Source organism: Chelmon rostratus, chromosome 21 (genome assembly GCF_017976325.1).
Source record: "Chelmon rostratus isolate fCheRos1 chromosome 21, fCheRos1.pri, whole genome shotgun sequence".
Lineage (NCBI taxonomy): Eukaryota > Metazoa > Chordata > Actinopteri > Chaetodontiformes > Chaetodontidae > Chelmon > Chelmon rostratus.
This window is the reverse complement of record NC_055678.1, coordinates 9,249,021-9,274,432: the sequence shown is the minus strand read 5'-3', so window position 1 is coordinate 9,274,432 and position 25,412 is coordinate 9,249,021. Positions and strand designations below refer to the sequence as shown.

Genomic DNA, 25,412 nt, shown 5'->3' with positions numbered 1-25,412 from the left:
CACTCAGACGTTTTATGCATATATGTTTTTTTATATTCTTTCCCTTAAGGTTTGGACTGAAGCCGAATGACCAGATCCTCGCTGAGGACAAACACAAAGCCCTGTGAGTCAAAACTTCATCGGGACACCACGTGCTTCAGTAGTGTAATGCAGAGTGTCAAGATTACGTGGAACCAAATAAGGGGTACACTTGTCATTCATACCTGCCACGACCATCTTGACACTTAAGCTGCACTCAAAATAGCCGAGTTATAAATCAGCCCTCTGTAGCTGGGAGCCTCAGAGATAGACACTCCCACATTTTTCCCATACCGAATTACAGCCAAACTACACCAAGATGCCTCTGAATATACTCCAGCGTTGGACTTAATACTAAATAAACATACATATATAAATACGTATTTTTACTGCATCCTGTTACATTGACACAGAATGAATGAATTGCTATTATTTCTTCAGAGAAGGGTTTTGCTGAGCATGCATGCTCCTTTCTCAGACCCTCTCTCCTTAAAATTGCATGCCAGATGCAACAAAAATAGTGTAGCCTTCCTCGAAAAACGTGGTTCGGGTGTCCCTGAACGTAGCACTCCGCTCTTTTGAAGTGCACCTGAAAGTAAACACAGACTGTAAGCAACAGAAAGCCAAACCAAAATTATAACTGAACTCAGCCTTTAACTTCTGGCTGATCTTCCCCTGCCCTCCCTCCTGTGTTTGATAGTGCAGATGCTGTTTTTTCAGGGGATCTGTCTCTGCTGATTTTAGTGCAGACACAAAAAGTTCACCATCTGTAAGCAAGATGATGGCGAGAGGGAGGGTTTTAAGCAAGTTTCACATTCATTACGTGAATCACATATTCTGCATTTGGGATTAGAGTGATTTTTCGACTCGTTGTCAAGTATGAAATTAATAGCAAACTGTTTTGATGATATATTCATCGCTTTGAGTAATTTTTTAAGAAGCAAAATTCAAAATTCTCTTATTCCAGCCTCTAAATTTGGATATTTTCTGGTTTATTTATGCCCCTGTGACAGTGAACTAAATATCTTTTGATTGTGGACTAAACAGGAATTTGAAGACGTCATCTTGGCCTTCGCGAATCACTGATCGACATTTCTCACCATTTTCTGACATTTTATAGAGCAAGCAACTAACTGTTTAATCGACCATGAAAATAATCGCCAGTTGCAGCCCTATTTAAGATATGTAAACATTTGTGATGTACTTGCCTCTTCTAAATGAGAGTGAGAAAGTGTGATTTGTTTACAAACTATTATTGAATGATCTCATAAATATAAGATAGAAATTTACAATAAAAAGATGTAACACATGTGAAATATCTATTTTTAGCGATCAGTTCTATACCAGGAAAGCGATAAAGAGCTTGAAACCTAATTAGCTTAACTTAGTTAATAAATCTGACAATTTCTTCCTTTTTTGAAACCAGCATTTCATGTAATGTAATAATGTTGGTCCTGCAGCCTCCACGGTGACTCATGCCTTCACTGACTGGATCCCTGAGCTTCTCTTGTTCCTCTTGCTCATGATGGAGCTCACCAGACATTGCATGTAATATTCAGTCGTAGCCTGTAACCAGATTGCGTGTTTCCACTTGGCCCGCTCTTACTAGAGTGCAACAAATGGCCTTTTTTCAGGCCTTTATTTATCCGGGGCCACTGAGCACAAATGCTCTTGTACAGGAATTCATTGCTCCACACTTGGTCACATTCGCACCTCGAAGCTGCCCGGTACAGCAGTGTTATCTGTTGGATGTAAGATAACCACATAACTCTTATCTGCTGGACACTGAGCAGCTCCGCAGTGCTGTTGGGTATCTTACTCAAGGACACCTCAGTCGTGGTAATGAGGATAGAGGGGTAGTGCTGTTGTTTAACTTTCTAAAGTTCATCCTCCTGGTCGCCGTACTGAGCCCATGAGTGCGTTCATATGTGCATTAGTATCCTGGTTTTGAGCCTTATGTTGTTTTTTAATATATGTGGGATAGACTATTTATATGGAAGATGAAAAACTTGGTTATTTATATCTCTGTATACATGATTGATAAATCCAGTATCATCCGCCTGCAGGATTTTCTCAGCCACTATGAGATGATTCAGAAACCTGGATAAGGTGTTTACATGCACGAAACATAACCAGGATACTCCAAAAGCCAAAAAACGAGTGTGCATGCAGTCAGAGGCAAACTCAGTTTTTGCACAATTTCTCCAAAGTATTTCTATGTGCATACTTTTTTTTTTTCTCCAGTCAAAATGTATCTTGACATTGAATCTTTGTCAGGACACTCATATAATCAGGACCATTCATTTCAGATTTGTCACCACGAACAAATCTTTAACAAAGCGGCGCACAAGAAAGCCAAATACTTGATGCAGATCTGGATCCAGATGTTGAGCAAACATTTGTAAACATTCTCTGTTATTCAAATGGTAGATTTAGAGGACTGTGCGGCCTTGGCAGAGGTGTCTGCTCTCTGAGTGCTTTCTCGTTTTCGCCTAATTTTAGTAGAGTGCATGTTGAGTGAATGATTTCAGAGCTGAGAAATTCTGTTTTAGTGTCTCGTGTGTAAATTCTAAGCAAGTGCAGTAATTGTAAAATCATAATGCGCCAGAGTAATGTGTAGAAAGTAAAATAGAGATCGGCACATTAGACTGTCTGTACCTTTACAATAGGCTACCTTGTCAGGTCTTGTTACTTGACAAAGGGACACATGTGACCTTGGGCGGCAGCGGCAGCACAAAGCAGCAGCATCATCAGCAGTGTTGTTCTCCTGCAGCACAAAAGCAGCGGTGTTATCTTTAGCCCCACAGACATCGTTCCCTCCACATTCTGCACAAGGTCAGGGCGGGATTAACATGCAGCTTTAGTGGTTTATTCCCAGCACAATGCATCTCAATGCATGTCCCCTCCAGTACCACACACACACACACACACACACACACACACACACACACAAACAGCATGCTCCGCCGCCATGTCCGTCAATTTCTGTCTGAACGTACGTGTAGTGGTTTGTTTGTTTTTTTTCGCAATCCCATAATCTATGAACCTGTAGCAACTTATTCTTAACATGAAGATGATGATATGAGTCACAGCATTCCCATTAAGGATGTCGGATGAGTGACTACAAAGTGCGAAGAGGTCGTTCACAAGGTCATTGGTCCACGGAAGAAGAAGAACTTGACTGAAGTGTTGCGACATATAACATCATGACTTAAAAGGCCACAATAGACTTACAAGGCTAGTCAACTAACACCATTGTTCGGCCCTGAATCTACAGAGTGTAACAAGATTCATTTTTTTCTCCCCATCACCCTGGTGGGAGAGAGATCATTGGATGCAGTGCACTGTGGCCATGCCTGAATTCAATTATCTAGTCACAGCAGAGCCCATATAATCCTGTTGTGGCTGAGAAATTGCCTGCTGTAGAAACCATCAACATCCCTGTTAGTACTGGCTGGGGACTTTAGGTTGTTTCATTCTTTTTTTTTTTTAGATCCCGAATAAGCCTCAGCTGTGACTTTTGATGCCTTTTATTTCGCTTCAAATGTTGCACAAGTTACAATTAATTCCCAGTTTTAATTGAGAGTGCTTCAGTTTTCTTGCCGTGGAGGCGACAGCTTAAAAAACTGGTCGATTAATTGATATGGTTGACTGGTCAGAACACAACAATTGTTTTTCATTTAACAAGCACAAATGCTAAGAATTTGCCTCTTTTCTCTGCTTTGTATCATAATGAATTGAATATCTTTGTATTTAAGACAGTTGGTTGGATGAAACAAACATTTAAAAGACCTCACCTCGAAACCTCAGCGTTGAAACCATTATTTGATCATCAGAAAATGTATTTAACTATTTTGATACTCACTTCTCAAATGGAAATATTTCTGTTTTTCTTAGTCCTGAGACTGAATTCTGAAGAAATAATCAAGAGATACTGTCAATTCTTAATGAAAGCAATCATTAATTGCAGCCCGAGTGAAAACTTTGAATACGCATACCGTGTAACCACAAAGTCCCGGTTCATTTCCGGCCCCGGGCGTTTGCTGCATTTCGCACAGCTGTCTCTCTCCTCTTGTTTCCTGTCTTCTTCTACACTGTCTCCTATCAAATAAAGGCCCCAAATCCTAAAATAAGCTTCAAATTTAAGCGAAATCATAAATCACGTAGCACAATCTCAGGCCCTGCTAGAATCACACACCAGTAACCTCGTCACTCTTTCTTCCATGTGAGGCAGCTGCTGCCTCTCAGTGCTGTATTAAATCCAGAGTTTACAGTGTGGCGGTTAGTGAGTCATGTTGCACTTAAAGCTCGGGTCTAGTACTTTAACTGCTTTTATTTGAACGATATTTCCACTGTGGTTTTGGAGCTGCAGTTGAAAGGGTTGTCGTCAGCTGTTTTTTTTTTTTTTTCTGTTCAGAGGATGCATTGTGTGTTTGGAAATTGGGGTGTGAGAGGAAACCATCTAACCAAAGCACCGCGTTTGACTTCCTTTTTGCCTGCCGAGAGATGCGACGCTCTGCGTTTCAGTGGGAGATATTGTCAGATGTAACCCTGTAGGCCTCGCTCCCTTTTTGTAGTCACTGCTGCCATCATGTGGCTTAAGTTTAGTACCTGCATGGTGGGGGAATATGTAATGCCTTTTTATAGCTCGCAAAGATTTGGGGTACATAATGTCTTCATGCTCCGATGAGCACACAACTAAGAAAAACAGCATATTCTAATTACTTAAGTGTGGTCTCTTTTAGTTTACACTGTTGCATTTTATTTTTGATTGGAGTCCTTTGAGATATTTCTGCAGCTGGTTGGTGTTTTATATTTTTTCCAGTTGTGGATTTCTTTGCTCAGTACTGAATTGCAGTAAAAGGGGTATGTACCTTTCATATCCAGCAGGGGGCAACAGTAGCCTGCTGTTTTTACCCCAAGGAGTCTCCATAGGAAACAACATGTCAACATAATGAAAACACGCCTCTTTCTGCAGGAGATTATGATGTGGGCAAATAGACGTTTTATTTCAGGATAACTAGGCATTACAGGTTGTTTAGAACACACAGCGTTTCATAACACACCATCCAACCAAACCCTCTTGGGCTTGTTAACCATATCATATTAGAGCTAATGATTATTAGTGTGTCAAATGAGTGAGTCATTGTTACAGTGAGTGTATCATCACCTCCGAGGGGGAGCAAAAAAACATCAGCTGGCTCCTGAATATTAGTCGCGTTCAAACATTTGTTTTATGACTCCCTCTGTCCAATGATAATTAATTGTTTACTTTCTCATCTCTGGATGATGGCGTGACTCTTTTCAGAGGTTGTTTGCTCACAGCAATTAAGTTCATCAGTGCTCATCCTCCCTCCGCCTCCTCCTCCGCCACCCTCTCCCTGCCCCCCCCCCCCTCCTTTTCTCTCTTTCTCTGTGCTAAATGCAGATTAGCAGCGTCACAATCGCATCCAGAATGAGAGTAAACTCCTCATTATGCCGTGTGACCCTCTGCTGCATGAATAATTCAGGGATGCAGCGTTAGTGGCTGGCTGTTATTAGCATTCCGGATGGCGAAGGAAAGGGAGAAAGAGGGAGAGAGGGAGAGAGAGAGAGGGTGGGAGGCTCATATCACTGACGGGGCTGACTCAGGGGGATCAGCCCTGGATTGAGACACACATCACACACACATCATCACACGACACAGGAGATCAGTGGAGGTGCCTCTCCACTCACGCACCCCGCTGTCTGTGTACATCTTACACACCCCTGCTGCTGCCGTGCAGCTCAATCTGCTTACTGGAAGGAAAACAACAAAGGCCTCTCTCACTGAGTACATGCTAAACACTCTGGCTCCTGGGTGTGTGTGTGTGATAGATTCTGCTCTGTAAACACACTTGACTCTACCCCTCTTTTTTTTATTTCTATTTTTTTTTTTAATACATAAGCGAATTGTGAGTGCTAGAAACCCCCGGCGGAGCTATCCTGGTGTGTCAGGAGGAGAAACACTCCCCCTTGTGTGTGTGTGTTTGTGTGTTTGTGTGTGCTCACATGCAAGCATGCGTGCAGAAGCTGCATGTGCTTGCCGTGGTGCCACTTCACTGGATGCACTCATGCTTGACTGAGTGTGTAGACACATTACAACCCCCCCCCCTTCTTTTTTACTTCCCAGCTCCCTTGTCTGTTGCCGAGGCTGAGTGCTGTACTACAGTACTTAAACTCACCTCCGCCGGCCCTCTGGGGGGTCAGCACATCCGGATCCCCCTGCTGCTGAGGGCAAAGGTCGCGGGCCTGCATCCATCAGCCGGCCTCTGAGCCAAAAAGAGAGAGCAGAGATTAATGGCACTCAACTGGTAATTGAGACATCAGAAACATGTTCAGCCATCAGCCGCGCGCTGCTCTCGATGTTTTATTGATATGCATGAATCCGGCGATTTGGAACGCTTGCATAAATCTGACGTGCTCACCAGAGCTGTACTCAACCGTAAGAAATGTGGATCTAGACCTTTTGAATTATAAAACGAGAAAACTTTTCAAATGATGGAAATCCAGAAACCCTTGCATCTTGTCCCGCTGTCGTCTTTTGATGCGATTATCGGTTATCGCGTGGGGATGCAGGGTGATTGCTCTGTATTTAAAAGCATACATGCTGCATCATGAGAGATGGCTGATGCAATCATAATTAAGGCTCGTCCTCGCCGGTGCTGCAAATGCCTCCCTCTTGTTGACGGAGGCTGCCAGCAGGTGGTGCCAGAAGGAAACATCACAAGTCAAAGGGAGTGTAACAAACATAATCCACATCTCTGTGCATGTGGGCGTCCCCCCCCCCCCCCCACCCCCATCCTCCCCTCCTCTCCCTCCAACTCCCCCTTTTAAAGAGCGTTTTATAATTAAAATGTGGGCGTCTCAGCCAGTACATACAGCATGTTCAGTTCAGAAAAGCATGCTCAGGGCTATTTTTAGTCATCTTTGATCCCCGGCAGCCACACAGGAAAAGCCACTGATGGCAGCAGCCCTCATACATGTAGGCTAGTTAGTATACTATCTGTGCTGATCATTTCTCTACACCTAGCCTGTGCGGGGGTAGAGATGGGAGGCCTGACTGGTGAGCAGAAATGCTCCCCGTGTGTTTAAAGTTCACACTGGGCCATATGGTCCTCGCAGTAGGGGGTGTTGGTGGAATTATTCACACGGAGCGCTCTGAATCACCGAGATCCTGCTATCAACCTCCAAGATAAGGGGAATGTCTCAAAGGCTTTGTGCTCCGGCTTCAAATCTCAATCCTCAGGAGAACACCAGAAGCCCCATCCTTGCTTACACACCCGGTCTTTCCACTCTCTCCCTCAATGTGTCCCTCTTTCTCTCTCTTTCATGTCCTCACACACACACACACACACACTCCCTCACACTTCCTCTCCCACAGCCACACAGTACAGTGTGACAAACAACGCCACCCTCTGCAGCGCGAAGCCAAAAACCTGTGACATTTTAGAGGAAATAATATGAACTCATCCTCCATGACCAGATTTTGCCCCCGCCGCCTAATCCTTGAGTGCAGCCTAATTAAGTACAAACAGCAGTCCTCGGTTAATGCCAACAAATAAGCTGCTGCTGCTGCTGCTGGATCGGCCGATTATTAAAGGGATGCACATTTGTTGTTTCTGCATTCTAATGCAATTACTCACCCATTATGACCATGTAATTGTGCAGTCATTAATTGTGCATCCAGTCTATAATGCAGAAAGGCTCTTCGCGGCCAACGTTTCCTGCGCCGAGGGACTCGGGGGCGAGTTTTCTCGGCTTAGCGGGGATTGGACTGAGATACCTGAACGACGGCGATATCGTAATGCCTTTGTGCAAATCAACATTCATCCCTTACTTTAGTGTATTAGAAGATGTCAGAGGACGGGAACAAGGCCTCGCTCACTGTTTGAATCATGACTCATTTGTGTTCAGTACTTTTATGCGCCTCATTCTTCGCCATCTATTCCCATCCTGCCCTAATGTTCCACTGATAAGAATGTCCTATTCATTCTGCGTTCTTCACCAGTTGCTACAGAGAGTTGAGAGAGAGAGACTCTACAGGCATTGAATGAAAAGCACATCTATTTCTGAGGGGCAGCGCGAGCGCGGTAGAAGATAATTATTGATTTGAAATAAGAAAAGATAAGGCTCAACCTTGAGCAGCCCGGCGATAGCGCGCAGAACAGAATAATTAATGGGCCTGTCTTGTGTTGGGACAAGCTTTCACACTGAGACGAGCGTATTGATTTTAAACAGATAAACTGCGTAACCCTTTGTGAAGGGTTTGACAAACAATTTAATTGGGGGGAAAAAACAACAATATTCCTCACCCTTTCCATCTCCCTTTCATCACGTCCCCGAGCTGTTTTTCCTCTGCCTGACCTATGGAAACAATTACTGTGCATCAGGCCTTGTACTGCCTCCAGACTACCAAGGAAGGCTGGTGTAGGATGCACACACTGATTGGGGAATCTAATCAATGGTGGAACCTGTCTCCACTCCAGATGCCTGTGTTGAAACTGGGATTACCAAAGCCTTTTAGCTGTATTGCCCCCTCCCTGCTTCTGTCAGAGAGAGAGAAAGATGGATCTGCCTGTTTAAATGTACCTGCCTGCTATAGCTGAAGCAGAGATAATTTACTGTTCCTGTGCAACCCTCCTCCTTCCTAATCCCCCGAGGAGAGCAGCAAAGAAGCCCCAGTCCTCTCACTTCTTCCCTTGCCCTCCCCTGATTAGTGATAGGGGCTGTTTGATCATGTTTCCCTGCCTGTCCTTGTGATTTGTAAGCTGTTTAAACGTGAACGAGGCAATTAAATAAGGACGAACGGAGGAGAGTGGGTGCCGCGGTGATCATTAGCGATGAATTACCCCGGTGTGCACTCAAACACTCGGGAGGACTTTCACGCCGGACCACTCCCGAGGATCCAGATCCAATCTAGCCATTGATTAACAGAGACTTGTTCTTCCTGTGAAATCACTCGACGGGGATTTTAGGGCACTCATCCGGTCTTATCGAGATAGGCTAACATCAAAGGCGAATGAAGAGGGATTGGGTAAATGGGCTCGCCTTGCCCTCCATGTAAGAGACTTAGAGGAGCAAATCTTGAATTATTGCCTCATGTAAATAATCTACTTGGCTGTTTTTTTTGTTTTTTTTTCGTTTTTGGGGGGAGGTGAGAGAGGAACTCATGAGTCACCCGGGGCAGAGAACACTCATAGTACTTTGGAAGCTCTCATATTTCCCTTGATGGGAAACAACGGCGGGGGGCTCCATCCCCAGGAATGTAAACAACACGATGTTCCTGACTGGCGTGATCTGCCCCAACAATTTGAACGTGTTAAGCCACGGAGATGTGGAGGTATTAGTTTTTGAGGAGGACTCTCACGTCCTCTGAATACAAATATCCCATTCAGTAGCCTAATTCCCCTAATTTGATTTAAGCCGAATAAATAAGTGCCTCTATTAGTCTCAAATTGGAAGGTATGAAATTGAAAAATAGCACAGTGCCTTTCGTTAAGAGTGGTATTTAACCAGGGCGTCAGGGGCAGTCTCTTGTAAAGCATGTGTTATATAACACAGGCTGTCCATACATTAGTGGGATGCATGGCATAGTTGGAATTGCTCTTCCGCTGAACAACAGCAGCGGGTTTTAAAAGCAGAGGTTACTGGCTGAGGACATTTTGTTCAAAACAATTTCTTTTTCTCCGCTCCCTCCCATCACAGAGTGAGCGCAGACTGCAGTAGATGGGAAGGGATTTTCTCTTCCTAAATGGCCAAGGGGGCCGTTTACGGTGTCACTACTATGGGATCACATGATGTTTGAGGGTGTAAAGGTCTCGAGGCAGCTGCTCCTTTTCGGATGGGATTTTCGAGGCATCCAAGAGCAGGGCCCCATGCTGTCTGCACTGAAAGGTGGAGCAAATACTTCTAGGAAGAAAAAAAAAGCTGAAATCCTCAGAAGCTGTGTGTCTATTTGAAATGGGCTCTGGAGTCCCTCGGCTGCCTCCATGTTATAAACACCCACAGTGCTCAAATTCTTCCTTTGTCAAGGAGTCATAACAGGTGTCTCAGGAAGGATTTTTTTCCCAGTTAGCATATTTTCCACTCGCATGGAAAGTTTTTTTTTCTTTATTAGGAACATTCTGCCCTGGGTAGACCCCTTGCCTCGAGACATGATATGCAGACTTTCTTTGAAGCAGTAAAGGTTACTTTCACACTTGCTCAAAATTCGGCCATGCCGAGTTAAACCAGGTTGTGCTGAAGTATTGAACACCTCTGGCTGACATATGTTGGTAAGCCATGATGCACTTTGCATACATATTAACTGCCGTGTGCAGCGAGTGCATGCAACATATTTCTAGGCGCAGCATGTTTGCTTCCCCAAAACGTGCAACCTTTGACCTCCCCTGAAAATGTTTTTTTAATCCTAAAAAGGGAATGCACTGGCACTCTGTAGCAGAGCTTTTACATAACCAGCGCCCCTCGGGATTACGCTCAAGCATTTCCTCAACAGCCCCTCTTACGCAGCTAATTTAAGGTGGAATTACACATTACACCAGTGGGAATGGTATGGTGCACCTTGAACTATTCACCATTCACTATTTTTCCCCTGATGTAAATACACTGACAAATGTACAGTCTTCAATTTACAGTTGAGAAAAAAAAGCCAAGGACCTCCTAATGTGGCGTATCATCTTGACTGCAGTTAGGTCAATTTCTCTAGCAGGGTGGACACGTTTGTATAGCCAGCCCCCTGGGAGGATGTTTGTATGAACGATGCGGAGAATACACATTATTCATGTTCTCAGCTCCCCAGATAAAGACTCTATCTCGCAGTGTAGGCTGGCTTTGCATCATGTTACGCCTAAGCATTGAAGCTATTGATGTTTGAAATGGCAGTATGATGGGAAAATACAGAAATGATAGAACCGCCTTCAGTATTTCACTGTAGACCCGAGGGTGTTCCTGTGGCTTATGTTTGAAAACTCAGCAATTGTTTACTCCCCATTCCCCAATGTCATGTCTGTTTTCTTGACTCATTGTGTTTAGTCTCACAGTCATTTCTAAACTTTGCTGTATGGTTCATACATCAAACATTGAATCAGACGTGGTCTATCCCTAAACAAGTTTTCTGGCTATGAGGTTTGTGTCCACAAAGAAATTGCATAAGCTGTTTTTCTAATTGCTCTGAAAACATCACCTATAAAATGCGAAATACCTGCCTGCAGAATCTCTGCAAAGTGGAAGATGAATACTTTCTTTCATTTCATGATTCCCTTTGAGGAAGCAGTTCAAGTTCCTCAGAAATAACTTTCTGTGCTCATCTTACTTTAATACTGTATAGCTAACTGCAACCACGTGTGGACAATGTTGCGCCTTCGCTTTTATCAAGCTGACATTCAGACCTTAACTGGCTCTTTTCAACTGCAGCAACATTTGTGGTCAAGTATCCCATTTAACAAAACCCAGCATTTGCCTGCTGCTTTTTGCCCTCCTCCTTTGTCTTTTTGAGCAGTTTATATAAACAGCTCGCACTTGGAACGTCACATTTGAAGGACAGCAATAAAAAATGTATGCCTCTTTCAAGTTTATTATGTTGCAGAGTTGACATACTGCTGTCTTCTTTTACAGCCAGGACAGACAGGTGAAAAAAAACCCAAAACATCCCAACAAGGCTGTAGAGCAGAAATAATGTTTTGATGAGAAAAATATATCTTCATACAGTAAGCTACAGTATAACACCTGAACATTATGCTTTTGCGACTGAGAGTGCAGGAAATCCATCAATCTAAGCTCAATAATAATTCTCATTTTAGCTCTGTTTTGGTCTCCACCAGTTCCTAAGAGCAGTATTTGACTCTTTGGCCGCTAAATGCACAGAGCTATAGTGCTATTTGGTCCAGAGCGCACCTTTGATGTGCACATGCATGCCCACACGTAGTTAAGTTGTGACTTGTTTTGAAGGTTATGTAACCACTGTTCCGACAGATGGCAAGTCTACATACGTTCGTCGGCTGATGTTAGACCGGCTTTGTGGAGGGCTAAGTAGTATTTGGCGATGCCATGGATACAGTGCCTTGTAATTACTGTTCCATTACGCAATATAGGCGAATGACCACAAGTAGTTTTTGTTTTGAATGATGATTTTATTTACTTATGCAGAGCGAATGAAGCAGCAATTGAAACATCCATCTGGAGAAAAAGTTGCAGTGCATGCAGTGCATCTTTACTAGTTAACTTTGGGTAGTTTTAAGACTGGAGGAAAAAATAATTTGATGAGGCGACTAGCAGCTATCAACAGTTTTTAAGGTGGAATGTCTTCTTGCATGTTACTCAGAATTACTCATGAGTTGATGTCGCGAATCAATCAACCTTAAATGTCAATATGACATCTTTGACCATTCCGTTTCTTTTTATCAACTGTCTTGCATTTCATATGCTTTAGTGAGTCTATTTATATACATATATATTATACACTTGGAGATGCTCCACTATGTTTACCAGCTAGTCGCGAGCTTTGTGTGTGACATTAAGTGTTGGGAAAATAGTGGTGTTCAGTTGGTTTATTAGAGTTTTGATGAGAGTGCTGAGACTGAACCTAAACAGTTCATTTGTGGACTTCATAGCCAAAACATTGAGCTAAAAGAGACTGAAAAGCTATGTCCAGCTAAAGGGAACTGCACTCTGGTGATACTCTGCATCTGCAAGTGCCCACTTTCATATTACATTTGTCATTTTAGCCATTGAAAATATTGATTAGTGCAGCTTTAAGTGTTGCATTTTGATGTGCAAAGACTCTGCTGGCATCCCAAATGCATTAGGTTATCATAATGCTAGCATGTCATCAAGCACAAGTTTATTATATAAGTGGCATTTCACGGTCGTATGCTAACATGCATTTGCCATGCTGGCTGTCGTATATCGGCATGTGTACTTGCTTACTTTAAAATGTTATATAAGCAGACTAAGATGTGTTTAATATGTGTTTAGCATGTTAGCAGGTTGTGATGCTCACATTAGTATTTCAGAAGGCCACGCTAGCTGACTTCATAGTGCACATGAGCCTCCCTGGCGTTTGGTTTTTGTATCCTGTGGTGACCTAGTGCAGTGGTTCTCAAACTTTTCTGGCATGCCCCCCTTCAGAAGCTGAAAAAAAGGTCACGCTCCGCCACCCCACAATTTTAATCAATTATTAACAATGATAGAGAAGCAACTAATAAAAAAAAGGAAGTGAATTTTAGTGAAGTAAAGGCCAGCACAAGCATCAGAAAACTATTGCTTGTTTATTTTCCCTATTTAAATCATATGCATTCAAATTTCACTCCATATTTTTACCCTGGCCAATACACCCCTCTGCAGTGGCTCTACACCCGCCCCCCAGTTTGAGAACCACTGACCTACTGGAAAATATTACATGTTGATAGTGATAAAAGGTTGAGGGATCATCAGAGTCATTAGGATCCATTCTCCGAAGACCAAATTTCACAACAGTCCATCCAATAGTTTTGAGATATATTTCACTCAGACACTTTCATGCCCTCTTTGTTCACAGCTGCTGTTCAGCTACACCCGTGTAACCTCCCCTGATGGAATTTGTATTGACTAATTTGCGGCGCTTGTGCCTCACTCCTCCTACGTGCGTTGCAATGTGACAAGTGTTGAGAAACCTGTCGTCTGCCCATGTCACAGGTGGTGCTTACGCCAAGCCTTTATCAGCAGCTGTGGTCCAATTCACTGTGTAGTTAATCTCGATCGCCGTCCACTGTATCAACTCTTGTGCCTCTCTTTGTTTCAGGTTTGAAGAAATTGTCAAGAGGAACAAAGTTGAATACCACGCCGGTGGTTCGACCCAGAACTCGGTGAAAATTGCTCAGGTTAGTCTTCTCTGGCACTCTACAGTGCGCCTGAATGTGTTTTGAATATACAGTGGTATGCTTGTAACCTTAGATTTGTCAGCCTGGCAGCCCTGGGAATACAGAGCATAGCCGCACAGCATGTTGACACATTACAGTTTTAGGTGTTGTGAATTCATCAGAACTGCCACGGAAAGAGAAAGGCAGGGAGGATTCATAATATTTGCAGTGTTATCTAGTTGGCCTAATTTCCTGAGACATATCAAACATCAATTAGAGAGAATTACAAGTAGATGCAATTAACATGTCACAACAAATTACATCAAACAAATGCTGATCTTCTCTCTGGCTGTTAGACAGATCTGAGCATCTAAAAGAAATTGGTGATTGTCCAAATCTAAAATGGCAATCTGAACTTGAGAAGATTATTCACTGAATCCTTTTTTTTTCTTTTTTCTTTTTTAAGTGACTGCAGTCAGTCTGTGAATTTGACATGCCGTGATTAGCTGCTGATAAGGCTTTGGTCTGCTCACAATAAACAAAGAGAAAGCATCCAGCTGAAAAATAATTCTCTTCCAAGGAGAAATGAGTGCAGAAGCTAATTGAGAGGCTGATGTTTGTGAAAGCGCCGACTCTTTCTTGTGTGTGGGTTTTTGTTTGTCGGCGCAGCGTGCGGAGTTCATATTTGTACAAGTGTGCTTGTGCATGTGCGCATTTTCGTGTGTCGGTGTGTATTTAGCACAAGATAGTTACAGAGAGAGGGAAAAGAAAGCAGGCAGGCCCTGAGGCGGCCACCGTCTCCACGCTTTGGAGATGGTAAGCATCCTTTAAAATGGCACACGGAGCTGTGCAGCGCCATACAAACACTCTTTAATTATCAAGATCAGAAGCAGTTACATAAACCTCAGTCACTCACAGACATTAACTGCCAACTTGATTTTATTCTTCTTGTATGTTTTAAACCTTGTGTGCTTGATGCAGCTGGAGTCTAAAAACTGGTGGGCTCACTCTTCCACTCAGTTCGCAGAATTTCCAACAGATTACTTCCTCCTTTCTCGTCATTGCTCCAGCCAAAGCTATAGATTTAGGTTGGTCGGTCATTGACTTCAACAAGGATTTTTTCATGTTTAATTTAGGAAGACACTGAAGGAAGTGCCCCAAGTTGCGTATCGGCTCCCTTGTGAAATCAGATGGAGAATGGGGTTTTTATTGCAGGCCCTCGCTGGAGAAAGAGCCGTCATGGCCTCTGTGCCCTGCGAGAAGCATTCAGTCAACTAAATCATTCTGTCTCATAATGGCATGGCAGACCCCAGTCAAATGTTATTCTGCTCTGTTTATTTGGATATTTACCCCCTTCCGAGGGAAGATGTAGAGCTGATTCTGAAATGCTCAAGATAACAAGAGTGTTTTCGTCCCACACCCAGAAGTCTCAGAAACAGTTTCTGTCAATATATACCTTGAAGCGCTGACTTTTCCACGTTTCACTTTCAGGTGATGGTGTTCTTTTATGAAAAATGTATAATGCATAACCGGCTCCCAGATTATCACATTGTAGCACTTGCAATATGTGAAACTTCAAACCCCGCTGTATTGTGGAAGCTGAACCTTCAAACACGAATGATATGCGATGCAGCACTGAATCCACATCAAAGGGCCCGGTGACTAAATGAGATGCTCGATCCAGGGCAGGTTTGCTCAGGAGCACCATCGCTGCTGGAGGAGAGAGAGAGAAGTGTTCAGAGGCTTTGCAAAGGAATCGCTGCACACGCTGGGAAAACCCAGGGTGTGGGAGGATCAATGCCTTTGCCAGTAGAACTCGCACTTTCCTCCAAAACCCAACCGCTTCATCGGAGGCTGTAATAGGTTAAATACTGCCGCTTCATCCGAGTTAAGATTTCTGCACTATCAAGGAACACCTAAACCTCGGCTTTAAGAAGATGCAGAATCGATGGTAATTGGATTTAGTCAAATGAGAATTGACCAAGCCGAAGCTTAGATGGATAAGTATTGTTTCCCTCTAACCACCGTCTCTGCCCTGCTCTTTGATCGAAATCAAACGTTGCAGTGTTTGCTCGTGGTTGACTGGTTGCAGTCAGCGCTATCTTTAGCACTGGGACATTACTTTTTTTTTTCCTTTTCATTTTGCATGCATTATGGCTCCTGTCACTGCTTATCCTTATTCAAAGCACACATTGTGACAAACTAGAAGTCCCAAGGTAGATGTATCAACACATTTGTACTTCCTTAGCCGTGCACCAGTGCTCCTCAGTAAGCCTTAGATCTTGTTTGGATCAAGTCAGTGAAGTTGCAAGCTTGTACAGTATGCAGAGCTCTCTGGCTCTGGTTCTTAAGAAGAAGAAAAAAAAAACTGCGATGATAGAAGTGGGTTGGAGGTTGTTGCCTTTGCCCAGGCTCTAACAAACACCATGCCCTGAAGGGGCATCCGACATAAAGGCTCACCTACTGGATGTTGCAGGGCTGTAAGGTAACAAAAACCAGCCCAGCGTTGCTTGCTCACATACAGCCTCACACATCAAAGGGCTTCTGCTCAGATAGGGCACGGCAGGAAACAAGAATCATATTTTTTTCAGTCATTTACAAAGTTGAAGGGAAAAAAAAAGGAAAAAAAAAAAAAAACCCAAACCGCGGCCTTTCTGAGCATGCGATCCAGAATTTGGTACCGCCGAGCTCGCGTGGTGTTTATCACAGGTGACTGAATCAGTGGGGGGAGTCAGTTGACTGGAGGGCTGTATCAAGAAGCACAGTCAATTCATTTAGACAGAACATCAAAGTCCTCCAACAGCTCCTCAGGGCCCAGAGATTGAAGTCTGAGCAGAGACAGGCTCATAGGGAGTTATTGCGGCTGCCAGGGAAGTAGATCCTACTCTGAGTGCCTCGTGTAAACCGTGCATTCTCATTATGATCCCCACAAATCAACAGCATTGACATATTTTATTTCTCTGCACTGTAAGCACGCTTTGTACCCGTTCACCAACGGGACAAGTTGTTATGTTTAAGTGCCCTAGCTGTGAACGCGTCACAAAAAGTTATGACTAAGTGCGTTCCCTTTTCTTTATTTAGATTTTGTGCGATGTTTGCAGTCTGTATCATCAATCCACTGTGATGTCTTAATTATTGTTTAGAAAGTAAAGGCTTTTGAAAAATCTGCCGTCTCTGTTATGGTTATGACGCCTGTTTAACATTTCCTCAGACTTGGTCAATCGTGGAAGGGGTGAATGGGGCCCAGGCTTGGATGTTTGGCTCTGAGCTCTTAATTGGAAACGCATGTGCACCACACTGTTGAAAGTTGTATTTAAAAAACAGAAAAATCCCACAGCACTACTTGACTTCGAGAAAGGTCCTCACCAGCTCATATTTTGTAGGGGAATACTTAAACTGGGCTTGATGTCTCATTGAAGGCATTGACTTATTTCTCGGGTTGAAAATATTCCATGACCTAATGTTTGGCTTTTACAGCTCGTTTTGTTAAATAAATAAAGAACAGCAACTTGCCTCCATTTGAATGGGCTAAATGAAGAAATGCCTACGTCTGGTTCCACTTAGAGAAAAGAGGACAGTTAAGGAGAAAGACTGGAGCTTTTGTGTTCAAGCTATGTGACTGAACTTTCAGGAGGATGTGCTTATGTGCAAAAAAACGGGCATTCACAATTTTACTGTTGCTTTCTGTTTCTGCTTAAATTTTTCTGACACTTAACGATTAGCGCTCAGACAAATATTCTTTGTCTGTAGAACGGCTCGGAGGGCTTTTTCGCTCGGCGGCGTTTCATTCTGTAGCCGGGGTCCACAGAAGAGCTTTGACTTTTTCCGTTTTGGTTTTTGATCACATCGAGTGAGCTCGTAGCTGCATAGATCTTGGCGCAGCTGTGCCGAAATGAGCACGCTAATGACTGATTAAAACCTGAACCCTGGTGGGCCTTTGAGGTTCACGCCGCAGAAATCAACCCTCTAAAGTGTGCGCCTGTTGTTAAAGCAAAAGCCTCTTGTTTGTTTTAAGACAGGTTAATTGCAGAACCACTGTTAGCACCCGCTCTGAGCCGTTTTATGGCACTGGGGTCTTGCCGTTTCCTTCCCATTACGAAGCAGTGGAAGGTCACAGTCTGTTAAGCTTCTTGTGAGAGATGCATGAAACCAAATGGATTTTTTTTCTCCCCCCTCCCTTTTCATTCCCATTTCCACTCATTCTCGACATTCCAGGTGTGCAAGTGTGCACTTGAGGGGGGCTGCCATTGTTTTCCTCGGCACAAGCAGAGGAAGCAACGAACGCCTCATTCGCTTTGATGAGCGATGTGTTCATGCGTGGGCTTCAATGTCACCCGCCATGAGGCAGCTGTGAAGTCGCAGCTCACGTCTGTGCTGCCATTTACTCAATGATGAAGTGGGGAGATCTCTGTTGGTTCCACATCCACCGCGCCTTTACACACACATGTACGTACACGCACCGCCTGAGCATGTGTTCCTCCCACCTCGACTGTATTGTGACTGTATGTCACAGCTAATACCGGCGTGCATCAAATCTCGAGCTCTGTGATCACAGTGATAAAGGTTGACTAGGCGATTATGCAAGGCTTTGTCATCAGAGGGATTTGTTAACAGCCGAAGGCCCCGCAGTGTGGCGCCTTCTTTCTTGTGTTTCCTCAAATTTGACTTTCACAGGAAAATGATGTTTGATTTAATTTTCCTCTCAGATTCACAAGATTTGCGTTGCCCTGGCGAGAAATGGCACAGGTTGCTGTATAGGTGACATATTACCGTCCCTGTTGAAGTTAATTTGCCGTCAAATTTGCGACTTAATTTAAGCTGCCAAAGGGAAGACGTGGGGAGTAGATTGTAACTCATAAGTATGCATTGGAAAGAGTGTTGATTAACATTGAGGGCTCGAGAGACAGACGCACTCAATGTGTATCATCTGGCCTCAGAGGCTGGCACTGGAATTGAATGTGATATCTTGCATAACGTGTCCTTGCTTTAAGTCCTTGGTTCCAGGCTCAGGAAGAAAGGCTGCACCATTGGCTTGCTTGCTTTTTTTTTTTTTTTTTGCTTGGCTGTTGTACAGTTGCCCGGGCTCCAGGCGAGCTCTGAGTGAAATCTAAAAGGACTTGTGAAACAGACAGTAGTCTACATATCTGGCAGCATTTTCATGTCAAATTACAGAATGATATTTTGCACAGGACACTTAGTTCGCCTGCCACGTCGCTGTATTCTGCAGTTAAAAGCGAGCACTTGTGTGTTTGGTGCACGGGAGATGAAAAAAAGTCTGCTCACACGGCAGCGGAATGGTCTGAGAGCCTTTCAGACTGTAAACAATGGTTCATTAAACGAACTATTGGTTGGAATCATCTGTTGACACAGGTCAAGTAACTGATGAATGAAAGGATGATTGTGCATTTTACACAACTGCTCTACATCTTTATATGATTATGATTGAACGATGCCCCTCTCTCATATTTCCCCGCAGAATGTCTGTGGCAGTAGCATTTATTTGGCACATTCTCAGCATGCTCCCACTCTTGCGGTTGAAGTGTTGCATAGCAACTGAGAAAAACAGCTTTAAATATTTTGGTTAAAAAGGTTTTAAGAAAATAAAGAACAGCCTGCAATTACTGTTCATTTCTCCCGAGTTCATAAGTTTAAGGAGCTGTAGTATTGTGCCAAGTAATAAATGAAATACCAAATTAGGCTTTGTGTTTGCTGGAAAAACTGAGAAGCGGTATGTCTAGAATATTGCGTCCCCTTGTGCCAATTCAGTTTTTCATCTGCAGCTATTTTGTTTATCGAATAAATGCTGGCAGCTGCCTGCACCTTCACTAATTCACAACTGTTTTGAAACAAAGCTCGCAGTAGTTTTCAGAGTGCAGCTTGGCTCAGTTTTTCAAGCCAACTGAGTGTATCTGTGACAGGATGGAAAATGTGTAGGTGAGTGCAAATTTGAAGTGATGTGCCTCAGGAAAACGGATGGGGATGGAGCGACGGGGATGGGGGCGCATGTGGAGAGAGAGAAGGCTGGATGACGCACAGCAGGTGACAGACAGACACTAATAGTAATGGCTCTTATCAGTGCTTCGCTCGCTCCCTCTTTTCACATGGGCTCTGACATCCTCCTCCTACTCCACCCCCTCCATCTAGCAGGGGGTGCTGGGAGCTCGCTGGGTTGTGCAGCCCGCTCAGACGGAAAGAGCCTGCCAAACACCGGTCCCCTCACATATAAATTGCATCATTAACATCGCCTAGATTATTCCAAGCTCTCCCACCGGGTTTATGGCAGCACCGGCTCAACTTAACTATTTGACTCAGTGAAGACATTCAGGTTTCCTGAGTGAGCTGTGCTCAGATCTGTGGTGAAATGCGCCAGTTCTATTCTCTCTTAAGGTTTTAAACAAATCCAGAGGAAATCTGTCTGTTTTTTTTTCCCACTCAGAGAGGCTTATTATATAGTCTAATGTGCTTTACTGTGTATCTTGAGTTGTCAAAACTTCACTTGTGTGTTGTCACGCACACCAAAGAAAGACTGGTTGCTATTAGGGCTGGGCATGTGGTAAAAATGAGCGTTTCACAATATTAATAACTATTTTTCAGCAATCTAAACATAACACCTTGAGTTTAAACAACTTGTGTTTAATGTTTAATGCAACATGTAGCTGTGTTCCACTGCTAATTATGTCAAACAAGGCTCTCAGCATGTATAAGACACAAACTTATTACCAAATTTATTACAATTATAATTTATGTTTTGTACTGTGTAAAATGAAACAATAACACAAAATTATCATTTAATAATGATTCCACTGAAAATCCATAAATGTTGACATTGAATTATCGCCCAACCCTTTTTAAAATCCATTGAATGACATCAATAAAAACACTTTTCTGACAATACTGACATACTGTGTATCACAATATTGCAAATATATGCAAAATCATACATAGAATAACCAAATGGATGGTCATTACACTGAACTGTGCTCCACTGTTTGCATTATACCAGACAAAATGAATCAAAAAATAAAAACTTCAATAACTAAAGCTATTACTTTTTTCACTTGGGTAACTATATTTTGAAAAACAATATCAAGATATGATGCCATCTTGATATGATTTAGTGCTGAAACAATTAGTGGAGAGAGAGTTCAGATTATTTGATGTGGGGTTGTGTGAAGCAGTTAGTGTATTACGCAGGTACAGATGCTAAGCAATGGACTACTGTGAATGGGGTCAACAGCAAAATGTATTTTATCTGCCTATAGAGGGCCCACCTAAAAAAGTCATGTCCGTTTAAGTTTCTATTTAGAATGTTTCTACCACCTCACCCTGCCATCAGTCAGCATTTTCCAACAGGAACTAAAGCTGTTAATATCGCTGTCTCCAAAGCCACAGTCCAAACCAGACTCCTTTGACAAAAACAGTCATTTTACCTTGCAGAACCTGTGAGTTGCTGGTCTGCTGCTGGCTCAAGTGGTTAGTTTGTGTTATTGTGTGACTTCAGTGAATCTTAACTAGCCCTTTAAAACACCAAACAATTTCAACTATCTCTTTTTGAACAAACCAAAATGCAAAAAAAAAAAAAAAAAACTCCAGTTAGAGCTTATTGAATTTGAGGATTTGCTGCTTTCTGTGTTTTTTATACCATTGTCAACAAAATATGTTTGTGCTTTGGACTCAAGAAACCAAAATGAATTGATAATACATGTGTTAGCTGCAGTTCTAACATGATTCCACTGAAAATCAGTAAATGATATTATTGAATTACCTCCCACCGCTAGCTGCTATAAACACCAAAAAAAAAAACACCAAACACCACTTGACCCTATTCTGCTAGTTGTCCTTTCTTTAAATCATGCAAGACAATCTGTGTTCTGTTGCACTTCAGAAGGAGGCTCTTAACTTAAGACTCCCAACTGATATCTGCAGCAGAGCTGGATGGAGCCTCCTCCTCAGATCAGTTGGCAATTAACTCTGTAATTACTATCCGAGGTCAGGGTTAAGCTCTGAGTTAAAGGTTGGAGCAGCAAACATTTTTATATGATCCTCTTACTCTATTATCCTTTCTCACTGCTACAAGGTTTTACCTCATGGGGAGAATACATTACATAAAGCCCCTTGGCAATTACTCCTCAATGAATATCCTCATGGTGTATAGTCCATATGATTAATCTGGAATCCCCTCTGCCCCTGTCCAACCGCAGGCCTGGCTCTGCTTACCATGCAAGTTTCATTTTCACCTGAACAAATGGCTCCTTTAGACAAAAAGTGCCAACCTTTTACTTTTACTGGCTGCTCAGGAGAAAAAAAAAACGAGAACAAGAGTGGAGTGAGCACAGCCTCCTGCAGTAAAAACAGATATTCCAACAAGGAGAAAAAGGAGGGGTGGGGTCAGAGGGGATGGTGGTGGTGGAGGGGAGTTTCCTTTTTTCTTTTTTGGGGGGGTGGGGGGTGGGGGGGTGCTTAATAGTGTTGAATAAAGGAACATTTATTTTTGTGCTTCGGTCTGTAACAGCCCCAGGAAATAGCTCAGTCTCTTGATCGCGAGCAAATCCTATTAACTTACAGTGCTCTCACTCAGGGTAATGGGCTCCACCTTGAGACTTGGGAGAGCACTTTTCCCTCTGACACATTGATACCGGTGTCTGGAGGGCTTGGCGTTGGGTAGTCTAACACTCGGGTAGAGACTAATCAAGTCAAACAATCTGCCGGGCTGGAGCAACACGGAGTGAGGATGTTGATATCCAGCGAGCTCATTCAACAGGCCCCTTCACACGTTCCTAACCCAATACCAAAGGATCAGTGCACGGGATCAGTTCAAGATCAGGTTATTCGAGCCCCTGAGAATTGTAAAGCGATCCCTGAGCAGCTTTTGCTTTCTCAGGAGTGATCGGAGCTGTCGGCTCTGCTATAGACTGCTAGGGCCAGGCCAAAGGGAACTCCTGGGGTCTCCATTTATTTCTGTCCAGCAAGGGAAGGACTGTGTGTCTGGGAAAGTGTTTGCACTGTCTGTGTTTGTGGGAGCAAGTGAGAAAGAGAAACTCAATTTACAGTATGCGGGTAACCACCATCCCATTGCCAATTGGTAGAGAAACTCCAATATCTTTTAGTGAAAACACAGGGCACCTCTGGTTTATTATTTTCTGTCAGGAATATGATGTTTTCAAAAATGGCTGTAGTTAGTTTAAAGCTGCCACATATTGTTAGTAGCCTACTGCGGGAACCTCCGGAGAAATGGGAGCTCTCTATCAAAGCAAAACTACTCCAATTAAGAGAGTGCACTGGGTTTGTGGGTGGCAACAGACTTCTCTTCGCTAAAAAGCAGCAAATTACTTGTTTCCCAACAAGCCCCACATGTTTTTTGATGTTTTTTGTTGGCGCCCGTTGAAACCCTCCAGAGCCTCATCTAAACGTGTCCTGAACGTGACCATGTTTGATGCTATGCGACACCACTGATGGATCGCTTCAGTGTGGACCTGCTCATAAATCCATGTTCAATGGCATGTTCTTCTCCTTTCACCATTACCCCTTGTGCCTGCTGTCATCCGGCTGTCTCATGTCTGCAGAGTTACAGTGTGCACCTGTCAGATGCAATTTATGGCGAGCAATTTGTTGTGTACCATGGGAGTTACAGTTTTTTTTGACAACTTTTTTTTCCTATTTTCTTGTATTTGTTGCACATTAGACATGGGTAATTCTGGCCAAGAGTGAAAATTAAGTATCTGTTTTGTGATTTGTTTGTTGTGTTCAGATAAGTTGAATGGATTACCCCCCCCCCCCCCCCCCCCCCCCCCCCTTTAATCGAAAAAGTGCATTGTCACAAAGCTTAAGACAACGCTGCTTTTCCTTATTTGTTTGGAGGTACATGGTTTTCTCCGGACAGCAACATTAGTCGGCTTGCGATGAGCTGTCACCAGCTTTGTTTGATACAATAAAAGGAAATGAATGCACAGCAATTAGATGTTTGTTCTGTCTTATTGTTGCACGACTGCGCCACTGCTGCTTGTGCTCTCAGCTAGGATTATCGCCCCTAAGAGGGGGAAGCATTACAAAATGACAGCCTCTCATGTCGAACAAGTCAAGCTGATTCAGTGAATATTGAAGAGTTTCCCACCACATGTTCTCCTGCATGTTAAGGGAGCAGCGTTAACCTTGTTTTGATTTGCATCTCCTTAGCAATTAAGATAATATGTCGTAATTAGAATTTTAATGTACCGCTGTGAGATTTTTGATAATTATACAGAATTCTCCGCGGTGATTTTCTCTTGCCTGCTTGTCTTCACAGATGAATTCATGGCTGATTAGATCGCTGCTCTAATCAGATTTGAGTTACATTGTAAGATCGCTTCCTACGTGTCTCTGTCAAGCCGAGTTACTCAGTGTAACTGTGAAACAGTTAATGTGACAACACATATGTTCGATAGGGAGTTTAGAAATTGTACTTTTACGAGCAGCAGGTTGCTCCATAACAACAGATAGAAAACTGAGGTGGAACGGCAGTCTGTCAGACACCTATAATTAAGTATAAAGGCTGGTTAGTTGAATACAGGGTTGAAGTGATGTCTTGTACTGTGAAGCCACTCCTTCCTTCGCTGGTGCACTGTTCTTTACATAATAAAAACTCAACAGTTTGCTCTTACTGTTAGCAGTAAACAGATTTGGGACATCGCTGACGGTGTTGCAGCACATCTGGCAGTGATTCTTTGTTGCATAAAGGGGATTTTGGCTACAAGTATTGCACTTACTTTACATTTTTGCACTTTTACTGTACATTATTACACTTATTCAGTTTATGGCACTATACGTCACACAAGTTTTACACTACAATTTTGGCCACTCTGATTTTGGATACTTCATACCTGTCTTCATCTTAGCTGCTAATAGATGATAAATTGACCTTTTAGCCAAGGTAGCGACATAGATTTTGCAGTCGGCCGGTCTTAAAATACCTTGTATTGAATTTATTGATTAAGGATAATAAAGGAAGGGAATCTTGTTTTCTTGTTTAGTGCCACCAAAGGGTCAAACTTCCACCTGTCCAACACTTTAGTTCATGGGAAGATACCTTAAAATAATGAGTGGATGTCCAACATCAATGCCCGCTACCTGTATGCATGCAGCTAGCATTAATGTTAGCTTATGATGCTAACATTAGCATGTATTATAGCATGCTTATGTGCTGAAGTTAGCCTGTTAGCATGCAAAGTGTATGCAGCATTAATGCTGTACATGCTAATGCAACATTTGAGGTGTTTATCAAGTAAAGATGCTTTGCAAGAGTGCATGAAGTAGTTGTTTACTTTTCGTATCATTATAAATCAGATACTCTGCTAAGGTAGATGTATAATAAGAGAGAGTGTGACCTCATAAAACAGATCAACACTTCTTAAAAGTGGTGGTTAAGTGTTTATTTTTCATCTCATTACTCCAGCATGTGTGACGGCGGGTGCAGAGAGAGACCCAGGAGCGGAAACGGAGAAGGTTAACAAAAGTTTATTTTGCAACAACAGGCAATAACTGAAACAATCGCTGGCAGCGTGA

The 25,412-nt window shown here is 43.0% G+C and overlaps 1 protein-coding gene across 3 annotated transcripts in view; it reads left to right on the top strand.

The window, feature by feature from the left end:
• LOC121624755 (adenosine kinase-like) overlaps positions 1-25,412 on the top strand; it is a 109,184-nt gene that overhangs the window by 3,523 nt on the left and 80,249 nt on the right. For all 3 annotated transcript variants that reach the window (XM_041962619.1, XM_041962620.1, XM_041962621.1), the window contains 2 exons: positions 50-103; positions 13,817-13,895. In XM_041962619.1, the coding sequence (XP_041818553.1) occupies positions 50-103; positions 13,817-13,895 (133 nt within the window). The remainder of the gene's footprint in view (positions 1-49; positions 104-13,816; positions 13,896-25,412) is intronic.